This window comes from Pseudochaenichthys georgianus, chromosome 16 (assembly GCF_902827115.2).
Source record: "Pseudochaenichthys georgianus chromosome 16, fPseGeo1.2, whole genome shotgun sequence".
NCBI lineage: Eukaryota > Metazoa > Chordata > Actinopteri > Perciformes > Channichthyidae > Pseudochaenichthys > Pseudochaenichthys georgianus.
The window spans coordinates 43,793,346-43,806,621 of record NC_047518.2 but is presented as its reverse complement, the minus strand read 5'-3'; the positions used below and the strand labels follow the sequence as shown (position 1 = coordinate 43,806,621).

At 40.2% G+C, this 13,276-nt stretch overlaps 1 protein-coding gene across 1 annotated transcript; it reads right to left on the bottom strand.

The window, feature by feature from the left end:
* Positions 1 to 4,890: 4,890 nt before the first annotated feature.
* Positions 4,891 to 13,270, bottom strand: LOC139435361 (semaphorin-4A-like). The gene is made up of 4 exons (XM_071205985.1): positions 13,247 to 13,270; positions 10,797 to 10,969; positions 8,990 to 9,043; positions 4,891 to 8,362 (listed from the first exon to the last, which is right to left on the bottom strand). The coding sequence occupies exons 1-4, from the start codon at positions 13,265 to 13,267 to the stop codon at positions 8,017 to 8,019; spliced, it is 594 nt and encodes a 197-aa protein (XP_071062086.1). The 5' UTR covers positions 13,268 to 13,270; the 3' UTR covers positions 4,891 to 8,016.
* Positions 13,271 to 13,276: the final 6 nt, after the last annotated feature.

Here is a 13,276-nt window from a genome sequence, read left to right as displayed (position 1 = left end):
CTGGATGAGTTAGCCTGTTGTAACCCAGCTGAGTTATTTTCTCTCTGTCTGCCCTCCCACTCTCTCTTTGCCAAGTGTGTGTGGGCGTGTGTGTGTGGGCGTGTGCGTGTGTGTGTGTGTGTGTCGCTCAGGAATGTGAAATGTCAGAGGAAGATTTTCTTCTGCCTGCCTGACATCTTCTCAGTTGATTGGAAAACATCTGTCTCTCGTATCTCTTATAATGATGCCATGAGAATACTGCTGAAGAGACCTCGATGGTCTCGTGCAAGTGAAATGTGTGTGGCTGCAGGAGTCAATACTCTACAAGCTGTTTTAAGAAATCTTATGTATAAATGTATTTGCCGGCTTAATGACTGATAATGAAATCCTCCTTATCGAACATACGGCTTAGTACATGCTACCAATCGCAGCTGTGGAGACATAGTTGTCTCTTTGTAGGACACTGATTTAAATTATTCTTAAACTATGAATTATTTTTTTGCTGTGTATGTAATTTATCTATGTGTAATGTCTTCTCTTTTATCTATGTAATGTCTTATCTTTTATCTATGTGTAATGTCTTATCTTTTATCTATGTGTAATGTCTTATCTTTTATCTATGTGTAATGTCTTGTCTTTTATCTATGTGTAATGTCTTATCTTTTATCTATGTGTAATGTCTTGCCTTTTATCTATGTGTAATGTCTTATCTTTTATCTATGTGTAATGTCTTTTATCTATGTGTAATGTCTTATCTTTTATCTATGTGTAATGTCTTGTCTTATATCTATGTGTAATGTCTTTTATCTATGTGTAATGTCTTGTCTTTTATCTATGTAATGTCTTATCTTTTATCTATGTGTAATGTCTTGCCTTTTATCTATGTGTAATGTCTTATCTTTTATCTATGTGTAATGTCTTTTATCTATGTGTAATGTCTTGTCTTATATCTATGTGTAATGTCTTTTATCTACGTGTAATGTCTTGTCTTTTATCTATGTAATGTCTTATCTTTTATCTATGTGTAATGTCTTGTCTTTTATCTATGTGTAATGTCTTGTCTTATATCTATGTGTAATGTCTTATCTTATATCTATGTGTAATGTCTTTTATCTATGTGTAATGTCTTATCTTTTATCTACGTGTAATGTCTTATCTTTTATCTATGTGTAATGTCTTGTCTTTTATCTATGTGTAATGTCTTGTCTTTTATCTACGTGTAATGTCTTATCTTTTATCTATGTGTAATGTCTTATCTTTTATCTATGTGTAATGTCTTATATCTATGTGTAATGTCTTATCTTTTATCTATGTGTAATGTCTTATATCTATGTGTAATGTCTTATCTTTTATCTATGTGTAATGTCTTGTCTTTTATCTATGTGTAATGTCTTATCTTTTATCTATGTGTAATGTCCTGTCTTTTATCTACGTGTAATGTCTTATCTTTTATCTATGTGTAATGTCTTATATCTATGTGTAATGTGTGTAATGTCTTATCTTTTATCTATGTGTAATGTCTTATCTTTTATCTATGTGTAATGTCTTATCTTTTATCTATGTGTAATGTCTTATCTTTTATCTATGTGTAATGTCTTATCTTTTATCTATGTGTAATGTCTTATCTTTTATCTATGTGTAATGTCTTATCTTTTATCTATGTGTAATGTCTTGTCTTGTATCTACGTGTAATGTCTTATCTTTTATCTATGTGTAATGTCTTGTCTTGTATCTACGTGTAATGTCTTATCTTTTATCTATGTGTAATGTCTTATCTTTTATCTATGTGTAATGTCTTGTCTTGTATCTGGACCCTGAGTCTGTAATAAAGTTTTCATTCATTCTAGTGTCAAGACTGTTTTGATTAATTCTGCGCCGCCGTTCATCTGTTCAGGTTTTGAGATGAAGTTTTAACTTAACTCAATAAAGTGACGGGACATTAACTTTGAGTGATTGCAAGATTAACAATTGCCATCTAAAAAAAGCAACATGTCTGAAAGCTGCAAGTAAATGATAGATGGTGGAATAAAGATAAGAAATTGACAAATTATATAATAAAAATGTACATGTACCCCATACTCATATCGATACTTACTGTCCACTTAACAAATGGGCTTTAAAAAAGTGCTGATTGTAGAAAAGTTGGCACCTCCAGACCATCCTAAATAATGATGAATGTCTCCTCTGTGTCCTTGCTGCAGTCAAGCAGGAGAACAGCATCCTTTGAGAATAGGATTTTTATTTAATCTTTTTATTGTATCAGGTGTTTATTTCCCTGCAGTCACGTGCCTTTACTAACATCCCTGTGTTCCCTCCAAAGGCAGTTTCTCAACCCCAGAATGTTTTGCAGCAAGTTTCCTACTGTTGATAATGACTTTATTTCTCCGGGTTAAGATCTGTTCACAACACAAATGGCAAAACCGCAAGAAAGGGGAAGTGAGACGTGTCGATATATTTGGGTGTACCCTTTGCAACATTACCAGATTGCGTTATTTGTCATGCTCACATTACCTCTTTAGCTCATTGGGACATAGCATCTGGAAATCATTGGAATAAGGTTTTATTTATTTTTCTTGGCATGCTTGGTTTAGAATCTATTTCTGTGTCTGTTTTCCTTCCAGCGCAAACACTGAGAGGATTGACGTGGGAACTTCTTTGCTGGATATGTCTTTGTTTTTTATACAAAAGACAGTGTGTGTGTGTGTGGTGTGTGTGTGTTGTGTGTGTGTGTGTGTGTGTGTGTGTGTGTGTGTGTGTGTGTGTGTGTGTGTGTGTGTGTGTTGTGTGTGGTGTGTGTGTGTGTGTTCTAGCATTACTATACTTGTGGGGACTTAAATCTCTTTACATAGTCACGTGTGGGGACTGGCTTCCCTTATGGGGACAAATTGGAGGTCCCCATGAGGGAATCCTTAATTTTAGGGTGAAGACTTGGTAAGGTTTAGGTTAAGGGTAAGGGTAAGGATAAGGGTAAGGGTTAGGCATGTGTTGGTTATGGTTAAGGTTAGGATAAGTCTCCAGGAAATGCATGTAAGTCAATGTAATGTCCCCTGAAGTGATGTATACATGGTTGTGTGTGTGTGTGTGTGTGTGTGTGTGTGTGTGTGTGTGTGTGTGTGTGTGTGTGTGTGTGTGTGTGTGTGTGTGTGTGTGTGTGTGTGTGTGTGTGTGTGTGTGTGTTTGTGTGTGAATGAAGAATGGCTGTGCCAAACCAATTGAAAAAGAAAGGAGGAATTATATGTAATGGCTTCCGTAGCGCTAATTTCAGCCAGTAAATAGGAAAGCAGTTGATAAGCAGACTTGTGTTGGGCTTGCAGAGTGAGATAGAGACTCATATAGTCTTCAATAAAAGCTATTATTTGCTCCTGAGTAAAAAGCTCAGAAATTGATTGCCTTCTGCTTTTACCGTTAAAGGATCTGAAACGCATTATGCAAGAGTGGTATCGATTTGCACTTCACACCCGAAGAAGTACGAACTGGAGCTATGGTTCGAGCTGATACCAAATGATTAATGATAAACTGTCGACTACGAATCAATATTTTTCAGCATTCAGAAAACCTTCTCTGCTAAATAACTTAAATGAAAATACTCCAAGCTCTCATCTGACAAAACCCTGAGATAATGTTAATACTGGAACACTGATTGAGTATTTCTAAAACTTTATTTCAAAAGCAAAATCTGGAGTTTTCTTACGGTTTAAGGAACAACTGTCTGTGGATTTTATATTCTGAATCCACTTATTCTGAATCCACACCAAAGGTTGTCCAGCAGATGGTGATGGCAACCTGCTCGTCCTCCATTTTGTGGTTTCCTGCAGATTTCCATAATATTGTTTAAGAGTCTAAATTCTTTGAAAAGGCAAACACCCTTAACCCCCCTGTTATCAATTTGATCCATTCAATGTTGGACGTATCTAAAAAAATAGTTCACATTATTTGTTTTGCTTAGTATTTCATGACTTTTGCTAATTTAGTGAGGACTAATGGGTAAATGCAAATGTACCAATGTAAAACGTTGCTTTAGTTATTGGTCCTTTAGCAACATCCTTTAACATTTTATTTCTGTCAGTGAGATTTTATGGTGATTTATATTCTCCAATAGTCACATAGTAGGAATTCTGGATGTATAAAGGTGTCTGTGGGGGGAAGGTTTTATTTAAATGGTTATTTAGGTAGTCAACGAAGATACCTAAAGCACCAGAGACATACATGTTGGTTAACATTTGGAATATGATCATTGTCTTGAGTTTAAACTACAAATTGAGTCAATCTGAGGATAACGGGAGGGTTTAAATGTATGGCCTTATTTAACTAATTAAATATATGTAATTCCTATATTTATTAGAATATTTGACGCATCCATTTACTTTCAGTTTATTAATATTACATATTTTAATAATACAATTATATGTCAATGTATTTATTATTATATTTATAGAAAATATTTTTTTTATTTTAATGTATTAATGTTTTGCATTGCATGGATAATTACATTTTTTTTAAAGAGCAACTTCCTTTATAATACAATTAATACCCTTTATTTGTAAATGGATGCCCTTGTAAGTGAATGATGTAGTGGATTATTCACCTTTCAAAAAGCTGTATAAATCACGTTAATAGGCCTATAGATAGGATATAGATGCAACACATTGAATATTTCCGTAAAGATGTAATTGAATACCTTGATACATTGCTATTAAAAGATAAAAAAACTAGTTTCCATCAAATAAACACAGTAACTCAGTATTTTGTAGTTATATTTTATTAATTGTCACCGCACATGTTCAGGGAAACACATGTCAATATGGATTTGTTACATGAATATCTATTGCACAGTAGATATCTGGTTTTTTAAAAATACATGAATGAGATGGCATTAGACTGGCTTGGCACCAATACAAATCTCTCTTTTTTTCAATAATAGAGTTTGGCATGTTCCTTTAAAATAAGATATATCAAGACACATAATTGCGGGCACACATCATGTACAGTACTCGACACTCAAACACCCCAGAGCAACAGCGACCCACTTCACTCGACGTTGATTCTTTACATCAGATAGCTTGATCCATTACATTGGTTTCAAATGAGCCTTTATCGGACCGGCTGACGATGGCGGTTGCGAAGGAGCGATTACCGGATTCCGATAAAAAACGACCGTGAGAATATCCATATCAAAGCAAGGACTGGAACGGGGAGAAAAAAAAACGGCAACTGTTGGTAAAAGCTGTAAATGCTATTCATCTCAATTCCACGCATTAGCTGGAAAAGTGTTGATACCGAAGCAGCCTTGTGGTGTTGAGCGGGAGGACTTGGGAAGGAGCGGGATGATGAACGCCTGATTTCACCGGCCTGCAGCGCCGCTCCTCACGAATCAGCTCTGCACAGCAACAACTATCTGTTAACACTCGCAAGGGCATCTCTCCCGGTGAGAAACCAAACCCTAAAGAACACGTTTATGTTTAGGGTTGAGCTGCATTCACATTATACGTGATTTGCTCACCGCGAGGTTCGGCGCTATGCTATGAAAACAGCCATATACGTTTCTATACGTCGTGAGGTCAGCGGTAACTATGTCTCTATGAACTCGAGCGGTGCACAGCGCTGAAGGTGTACGAAAGTCAGGCTGCTTTGCTTTCTCCATTCGAAACACAACGACAACAACAACAACAACAACAGCGCAGAGCTATTTTACCCCGTCTCATGTGAATGCAGCTATAGGCTGTGTGAGGGGGAGGGGGAGGGGGAGGGGAATGAGCTCAAAGATGTTTCTACCCCATCCATCACCCACCCTGTTATATATGCATTTTGCAGCACTACTACTTTCTTGGAACTTCCACCAATGCCTTGTTGGCATTAGATGCAATTTTCCCCTCCCTCTCCTCTCAAAGTGTCTCGCCTTCGCTATTGAATCACAACAACACTTACTCAGCCGTTATTTTAAGGGATAAAGGAGGTTTCACAGGACTATGTGACGGGCATGTCTACGAGTTGTTTTACTGCCAACGGTCTCCACTCTAACAGCCTCTACTAAATGTTTACCCGCTCTTGGCCGTTGGCTGTTGATATGTCCCCTCCCCGGTGGCGACACAGAGATGATTAATATGCATGTTGCACCTCCAGAAGGTGTGTGTGTCTGGCTTAAGAAAGGACCACACACACACACACAGTCACTTTGGGGGAACAGATAAAACGGCAGGTAAGGAGCGAGGGATTAAGCAAATGAACATAAGAAGCGACGTCGGGAGGATACGGTGGCTCAACATAGCTTTGTTTTTTTTTTTTGTCTTTTATCGGCACAGTGAGAAGCCAGTTTCAGTGCATTACAGAAAGCGAGCAGATCCCAGAGCAGCAACGCACAACCGAGCTGAGAGAGAATCACGACACCACCTCGAGGTTTTCACAGCTGCTCGACGGTGTCACGTCAATCCTCTAATAAGGTGCATGGCTCCAATGTCTAATTAGCTATCAATGACCTGTCTGCCGCTCGGCACGGCCAGATGTGTAACACTACTGAATGATAATTCTCAAAGCTCTGGAGAACATGCTAATCCGCTGCATAATTCATCTCCGCTGAAGCCCACTTCTTCAGTCAGCTGATCAGTATTCATTCAACGTTGACTTTTTAGGGCTATTTAACTGGCATCGTTTCTCTTCCAAACACTCGGCTTCAACTGTCTTCTTGGTCGTGATGAACTTTGAGTTATTAAAGGAGAGGTAGCGTGATGCTAGCTGGTTGTGGACGCTGCTGTACATCAGGGAAGCAACTTGAGTCCGTCAAGCCTTTTGTTTCACAGCATAGAGATACAAGTATTACCAAAAGAACCACGTCTGTTTGCTCCGATGCCCCTGCGTGGGGACGAGGCAAAGCAGTCGGTGGTTACACTTCACGTTCTAACTATGGCGTTTAAAAACCCAAACAATCAAGACACAGTCACTTACGGAGGCAGCAATGGTAGAAATCAGCATCGGCAGAGCGATAAAATACAGAACACACTTCACGTATCTAAGTACAAGCCTTTTTTTTTCCCAAGCAAATAAAATACAAGCTTAATATGCAGTTCCTTTTAGCTTCATCTGCCCTCATGTTTATGTTAATGTGTGTCTATTGAAATTGCGATAGCACAACACCTTGTTCACATCTTCGTCAGTTAGCCGTTAGTCCCTCCCCCCCCCGGGTCACGTTGAGCGATCTTTGTTTCTGATGCTCCGGGGAGGCGGCAAGACCACCGAATGTAAAAAACGAAACGATGGACAAAGCTGTGAACAAGGCGTAATGACGATGTCTGATAGCGTCTAATATGCGACGTACTGCCTCGCCTGAGAAGGAGGTGCTGAGACACAGTGATGTTCCGAGAGCTTTTGCCCATCTTCCTACTTCCTGTCAAAAAGCTGACACTTCCTCCCAGCGATGTTGTTCGACTCAGCCGCAATGATCATAGCGCCAAGTCTGCTTCAAAATTGTGCTTCGGAGTTAATGTCCAAGAAGTGTTAAGGCTTTCCAAACCTCAATACCAGACATGTTCCTACGTACTAATGAGCTATACCGATGAAGTCTAACACGTCGAATGATCAGATTTAAGAGCGGTATTAAAGGTTTATATATATTCACAAATAAGCACAGTCAAGTCGATTTGAAATAAAGTAGAGGAATGGTAAAAATAATTGGCCTGGTATTGGTGTTTTTGCCCAACTCATACGATATGTTTTCAGTCAGAGAGGAAAGGTTCGCAAAGCACTACGGTTGATCGAACTTGCAAGATATGTCAATTTCTGTTCTTCTAGTTACTTCGCTGTGATAATGAATGTGTTTCCCAGTTCGGATCTTATTAAAACAGCTGCTGATATGTTGCTTTATGCAAACAAGACAGACTTTTCTGGAATCTTTCTCTATAAATTGATATGGAAAAAGGATTTTCACGGTCCAACACAACCGTGTACTTCAATGCTCTGCGAACCTAGCCTCCTAACAGAGGCTCCGTGTATTCCTGTCATCGGGAGCCAGTAAGGATGAGGGGTTAGCATTAGCGGTAGCTGCAGTTAATGGAGCCACAGGGTAGCCATGGCTAGCAGGAGCGACGGGCCCAAGGTGGAGGCCAGGGAGGCGGCCAGGAGCCTGCCGTCGTTCACCAGCCTGAAGGAGATGACCTCCACCTTGAATCCGTCTTCGGTGGCCATGCAGCGGAAGACGCCATCCTTCAGGGGCGTTCTGACCGCCGGCCCAGCACGCAGAAATCCCCGGAGAAGAGGCAGGGATAGTTCTTGACACAGTTGTCTTTCTCCCAGCGGTACGTAGCGTGGAAGGAGCGCACCGGGCACGGGAGAAAGATGGAGGTGTTGGACACCACCAGCACCTCTCTGGGAGAAGTGCGACGCTGCTTCAGAGCTGTAGGGACGGAAACATTTAGATTTTTTAATATATTCTTCCCTTTATTATTGCAAGCGTAAATGTACTTATCACCAATAAGCTGTACGAATTGTTCAGTTGTTTCTTTATAACATATTTCTCCACGATATCAGCTAATGACTAAGAGCTGTCAACGTTTTAGCATTAACTAAACAGTAACGCATTAAAACTAAATGTATTAAAACACCACATATGGAGTTGAAATACATATCATTTTAAACTTCTGATCAATCAGAGAAAATTATCGGGAGGATGGTGTGATGCGATTACAAATTTGTATCGAATGAGAGCTCTAAATAAAACACTTTGCTTCTCATCTTTAAGTCATATTTTCTGGAGAAAAGACATCGGTGACACAACTAGAAACCCGTGTTAAAATCAGATCATGTTGGAGATAGCTGTCCCCACAGAGAGGAGTCATCGAGGTTAACCTGGGTTTGGGGCTTTTAGGCAGAGCAAGCCATCATGTACAAAAAAAAAAAATAGAAATCTCAGCCAGCAGGTTTTTGAACTCAATTATATGATAAGCATCTTTTTAGTGAAGCTGCTGCAGAAAGATTCCTATGTTGGTTTAATTAAGATACAGAGAGAGAGATAAGGGCTCACCAGCAGCTTCCCCACACCGAAGAGTTGGACTGATCCAGGTTCTGAATGAGTGTCCTGTTGGAAAATAGCAGAGAGGACAAATCAGCAGCAGTAAATAGTTTCCCCGACGGCTTGTGCACCTCCACATCAACCTACTGTCCCCCGCAAAGGACAACATGCGGAGACAAATCGTTCAACGGTGTCAGGGCGGACGCAACAAAGGAGTCAGAGGCTAATTACAGCACACGATTGATTTTCACAGTCGCTCCTAACATTGGAAATGCGCGACATTAATTAGAGCCACGGTAATTTGCTAACACAGTGTTAACTCTACGTGCAGCCTTTTGTGGATGTCATGTTTTTCGTTGGACTGCAGTGTCTTGATAATTAAAGCGAGTGTCATCGCCTCCCTGTCAACGAGTGTCAGTCGGATCAGGATGTGTTTGTCTTTGCAGATTCACACCTAAGATCAGCCAGCGCTCACGAGAGTGCTGAATGTTAGAGAAATATCACTCGTCACCGGCTTGAGCTTCAATATCAGGACGCATGTATTTATTATCCTCGCAAGAATGGAAGTAGTCATCACGCCGTAAGGGGGTGAAAAGTTAGGACGATTCTAAGGGCCCTTGACTGACAGGGGCCCCAAAAAATGTTAGAACATTAAGAAAAAATGTTTAAGTAACCTTTCATCAATCCTCAATAATTAACATTAATAGAACGTTAAATTGATAATGTACTCACTAAACTTACGATTCATTTCACTTTTTTTCTTCCAAAAGTTAATTATCCAAAGCATCGAACACCCCCCTCTATTTAAATGTAATGGTTTGGTCCTGCCTCCAAACGCTGTGCGGGGCCCTTTCTAGCAGCAGAGAGTGAGAGCATGTGAGGAGGCTAGTACTTACGTGTGTACAATGTCTCAACGACTAACAAAGTCAGGCTTTCAAAAGGAAAATAAAGGAGAGAAAGACAAGAGAGAGGGACTAAAGGGCAACAGTATGTCACCCAGTTTTTCAAAAGAAAAGGTGGGTGAGGTCTACGAGTAGTGGAAATTAGTCTGTTAGCTAAGCTTAGTCCATTGTAAATAATAATTGTAATGTTTTGCTGACATTAAGTACTGTTACTATCTTCACAGAAAATGCAGAGGTTTTTCATTTCACTGCTCTTTTAGCTGACATTTAATAAATGCAGGTACATTTTTAGCAGATATTCATACTAAATCAGTTGCCCCTCCCCCTGGTGCCAGGACCAACATATCCATCTTTAGGCTCCGCAGCCCTGACCCCCCATAAGGCTTTGCAGTCTTGCCATGCTGTCCATTGAAAGCCAGTTGGCTAGAAAGCTGGACTTCAAAGACTTGATCAGTGACTTTGCCTGTAAGAAGGCTAGGCGCTGGGCTCTTGGTGAGTAAGGCTGAGCCAGGGCTCGTAATAACTGTTAAAGGGCAAGGCTATGGTAATGTTCCATTCAAAGATGTTATTAAAAAGGCATGTATACCATAAAAGATGACTATTGAGGGAGTTACACAGTCACAAGGTGGAGGAATACCGGTTCAAAGCAGTATTCAATGTTTACTTCAGATTAGCTCCACGTCAGAAATGAGCATGCTTGTCATATGTCTCTCTCCATAGAGGCTGAATCATCATGTTAATCACATAGCTAGCATCTGCCTCAAGCAGCCCTGATGGTCTTCTAGGTAATCAGACATCCTGTCATGAACACAGCTACAGTTGGGATCCCTTTGTTGTCATGTTACTCTCATGCTGGAAGAGGACATTCAGTACTTTCCCAACACTAAACAAAGCGATGGCATCAGATCTCCTCTCACCCAGTGGTGATGTTGTATCCGGGCGGGATGGCAAGGCACCTCCTCCTCGCCCTGTCCCAGCCGCAGTAAGGATCCCGAGAAAGGATGCAATCCCTGCATGTGTCGCCATAGCGATTGCAGTCAGCCAGCGGCAGCCGTTGGACTTCCATCGCCGTGCCGACGTACATGTGACCCTGAGGAGGAAAACACGAAATAGACTGTGTGAGCACCGCAACTGGAATAAATCAGTCACTGTTGTGCAGGGTGTCATTCAAAACTGCTAACACGACCTACTGCGAACAAAATGTTATTATAACATGTGTAATGTGTGGTCCTTCAATAGTGTTTTATTAACCATTCAATATCCCGCCTTCCTCCAGGCCCTTGTAATCAGCGCACTCCCCTCACCTGGTCTCCTCAGCCCTTCCCCTCACCTGTTACTCATGCCCTCATCACCCCACAGTGTGTATACCACCTCACTATCACTGGTCCTTCGCCAGATTGTCTTGTCGTTTCCGCCAAGCTCTCCAGTGAGTGTTGTTCTCTAGCCTAGATGTTTGTCCTGCCCGGTTTTTGATCCCTGCCTGCCTGTTTACGGATCTCGAGTCCTGCTTGCTCCCTGTCTGGTTTTGGTTGCCTGTCTGACGGATGTCCTGGTTTCGACCCTGCCTGTCCCTGACCTGAATAAACTGGTTGTATCTGAGTCGTGCTATTGGGTTCTGATCTGTACCTGTGATCGTGACAAGAGTTTAGAGATACTACTTCTATTTTATTGTATTTACTTGCACTATTTTATCTGTTTATTGTGTTGCTCTGTTAGAGGAGCCTGGGACCTACGATTTGCATCGACATAACTACACTGTAGCTGTGTACGAATGATAGCCTTGAATCTGTCCACTATATATGTTCTACTGCTTTAATTCTATTGTGAGATGTTTAAATGATGGTATTGTTTCTACTCTTTAATTTCTACTTATGTGAAATGCCTTGTTTTGTTGTTTCTATGCTGCTGCAATGTCACAATTTGGGGATCAATAAAGTACCTCTTATCTTTATCTTAATGTTGTTGTATTATATAACAAGCTGCCTCTCTTAGGATCTACAGCTTTCCACTTTCCACAACAATACTGCACATATTTTATTGTAATATTCTGAGTACTTTGCATACTGTGCGTAGTTTCGTTTTTCATGTAAAAAATGTCTACATCCTAAAGCATTATAGTTTTTTATAATTGATTTTATATATGTATTCCTTACTTCTTTAACATAGTTTATGAATGCAACACACACACCCATTCAAATTCTTCACATGTGTAAACCTTGGCAATAACCCTGTATCTGATTCTGAAATGAATAACATGATGTTTTCTGAGATTTGCATTATTTGAAAAGGGAGCAGAGCCGAACCGTCAGGGCCTTCAAGGTATTCAGAGAATACCCTGGAACACTCGGATAAAACAAAAAATCGATTTAATTATATAAATAAAATGAATAAATGAGAATGGTATCTGTGTTGTTGATCTGTAATATTAGTGTTACGTTGATTTGTTTGTCCTTCTCGGACCGCACTACACATTTCAGTGGTTTGTGTTAGAAAAGAAAGCAACCAATCAGATCGTGTTCTGGGTCTCTGGGTAGAACATCCTTCAGCAAGGTATTCCACATCCTTGATCGAATGCCCTGGCCGTTGCTCTGAATGAGAGCGTGCGTTTGGACTGACAGTTTGATCAACCAATCATATATTGATTTGTAGCCAATGGGCGTATTCTTTCAGAGTTCCCCTCGGTTCCAGGGTGTTCTAGAAGGCCCGCTAGTTAACCGGCTCCAGACAGAGCATCTAGATGAATGCGACGAAGCAATTCATGCCGTTTTATTGTTTTTAACGTTGAAATTAAGTTGTTGAGGAATTGTTGTGAGTACCCTTTTCAAGACGACAATTCAGTGGAAAGACGGACATTATAATGCCACGGAGGAGGGGGGTGTGTGTCTACAGAAGGTCCAGTTGTGATGGCCACGGTTCGCCACTGTCTATTCGTACGAAATGACTAAATTAAATGTAGTATTTTCAAAAGGCTAGTTTCAAACCTAATGGAAAAATAAACATCCATCCATTCAATGTAAAATAACTTGAAATGACCACGAGAAACTCAGCAAGAAATGTATAAAGGTTTTTCCAATATTTTCTCTTCTATCCTTTTTCAGATTCGTTCTTTCTCCAATAGATTTGTCATTGGGTTTCCTCCTGGCTATGCATGACTTGAACACATGCCTCATTTAGTTGGAGTGTTAAGTATGGAAAGTCGATCGAGGTTGCACTACAGCGACTATCTGACCAATCCACCGCTAATGAGAGCAATGGATTCTGAATAAAGCATGAAAAAGATGAAACACAGATTAATTAGATGTATTCTGAAAGCAGGAAGGCCACTGAAATCACACTCGACCAAAGGGTGATACATTATTCCTCTTACCTTTTGGGAGTCGATGGCCATCTTAAGAAT

Excerpts from the sequence above, each read along its gene's own strand:
- LOC139435361 (XM_071205985.1), bottom strand. The coding sequence starts at position 13,267 with ATGGCCATCGACTCCCAAAAG. Across the intron at positions 9,044-10,796 it reads GGATACAACATCACCACTGG|GACACTCATTCAGAACCTGG; the intron begins GTGAGAGGAGAT and ends ATTTTCCAACAG. Across the intron at positions 8,363-8,989 it reads TCGGTGTGGGGAAGCTGCTG|CTCTGAAGCAGCGTCGCACT; the intron begins GTGAGCCCTTAT and ends CCGTCCCTACAG.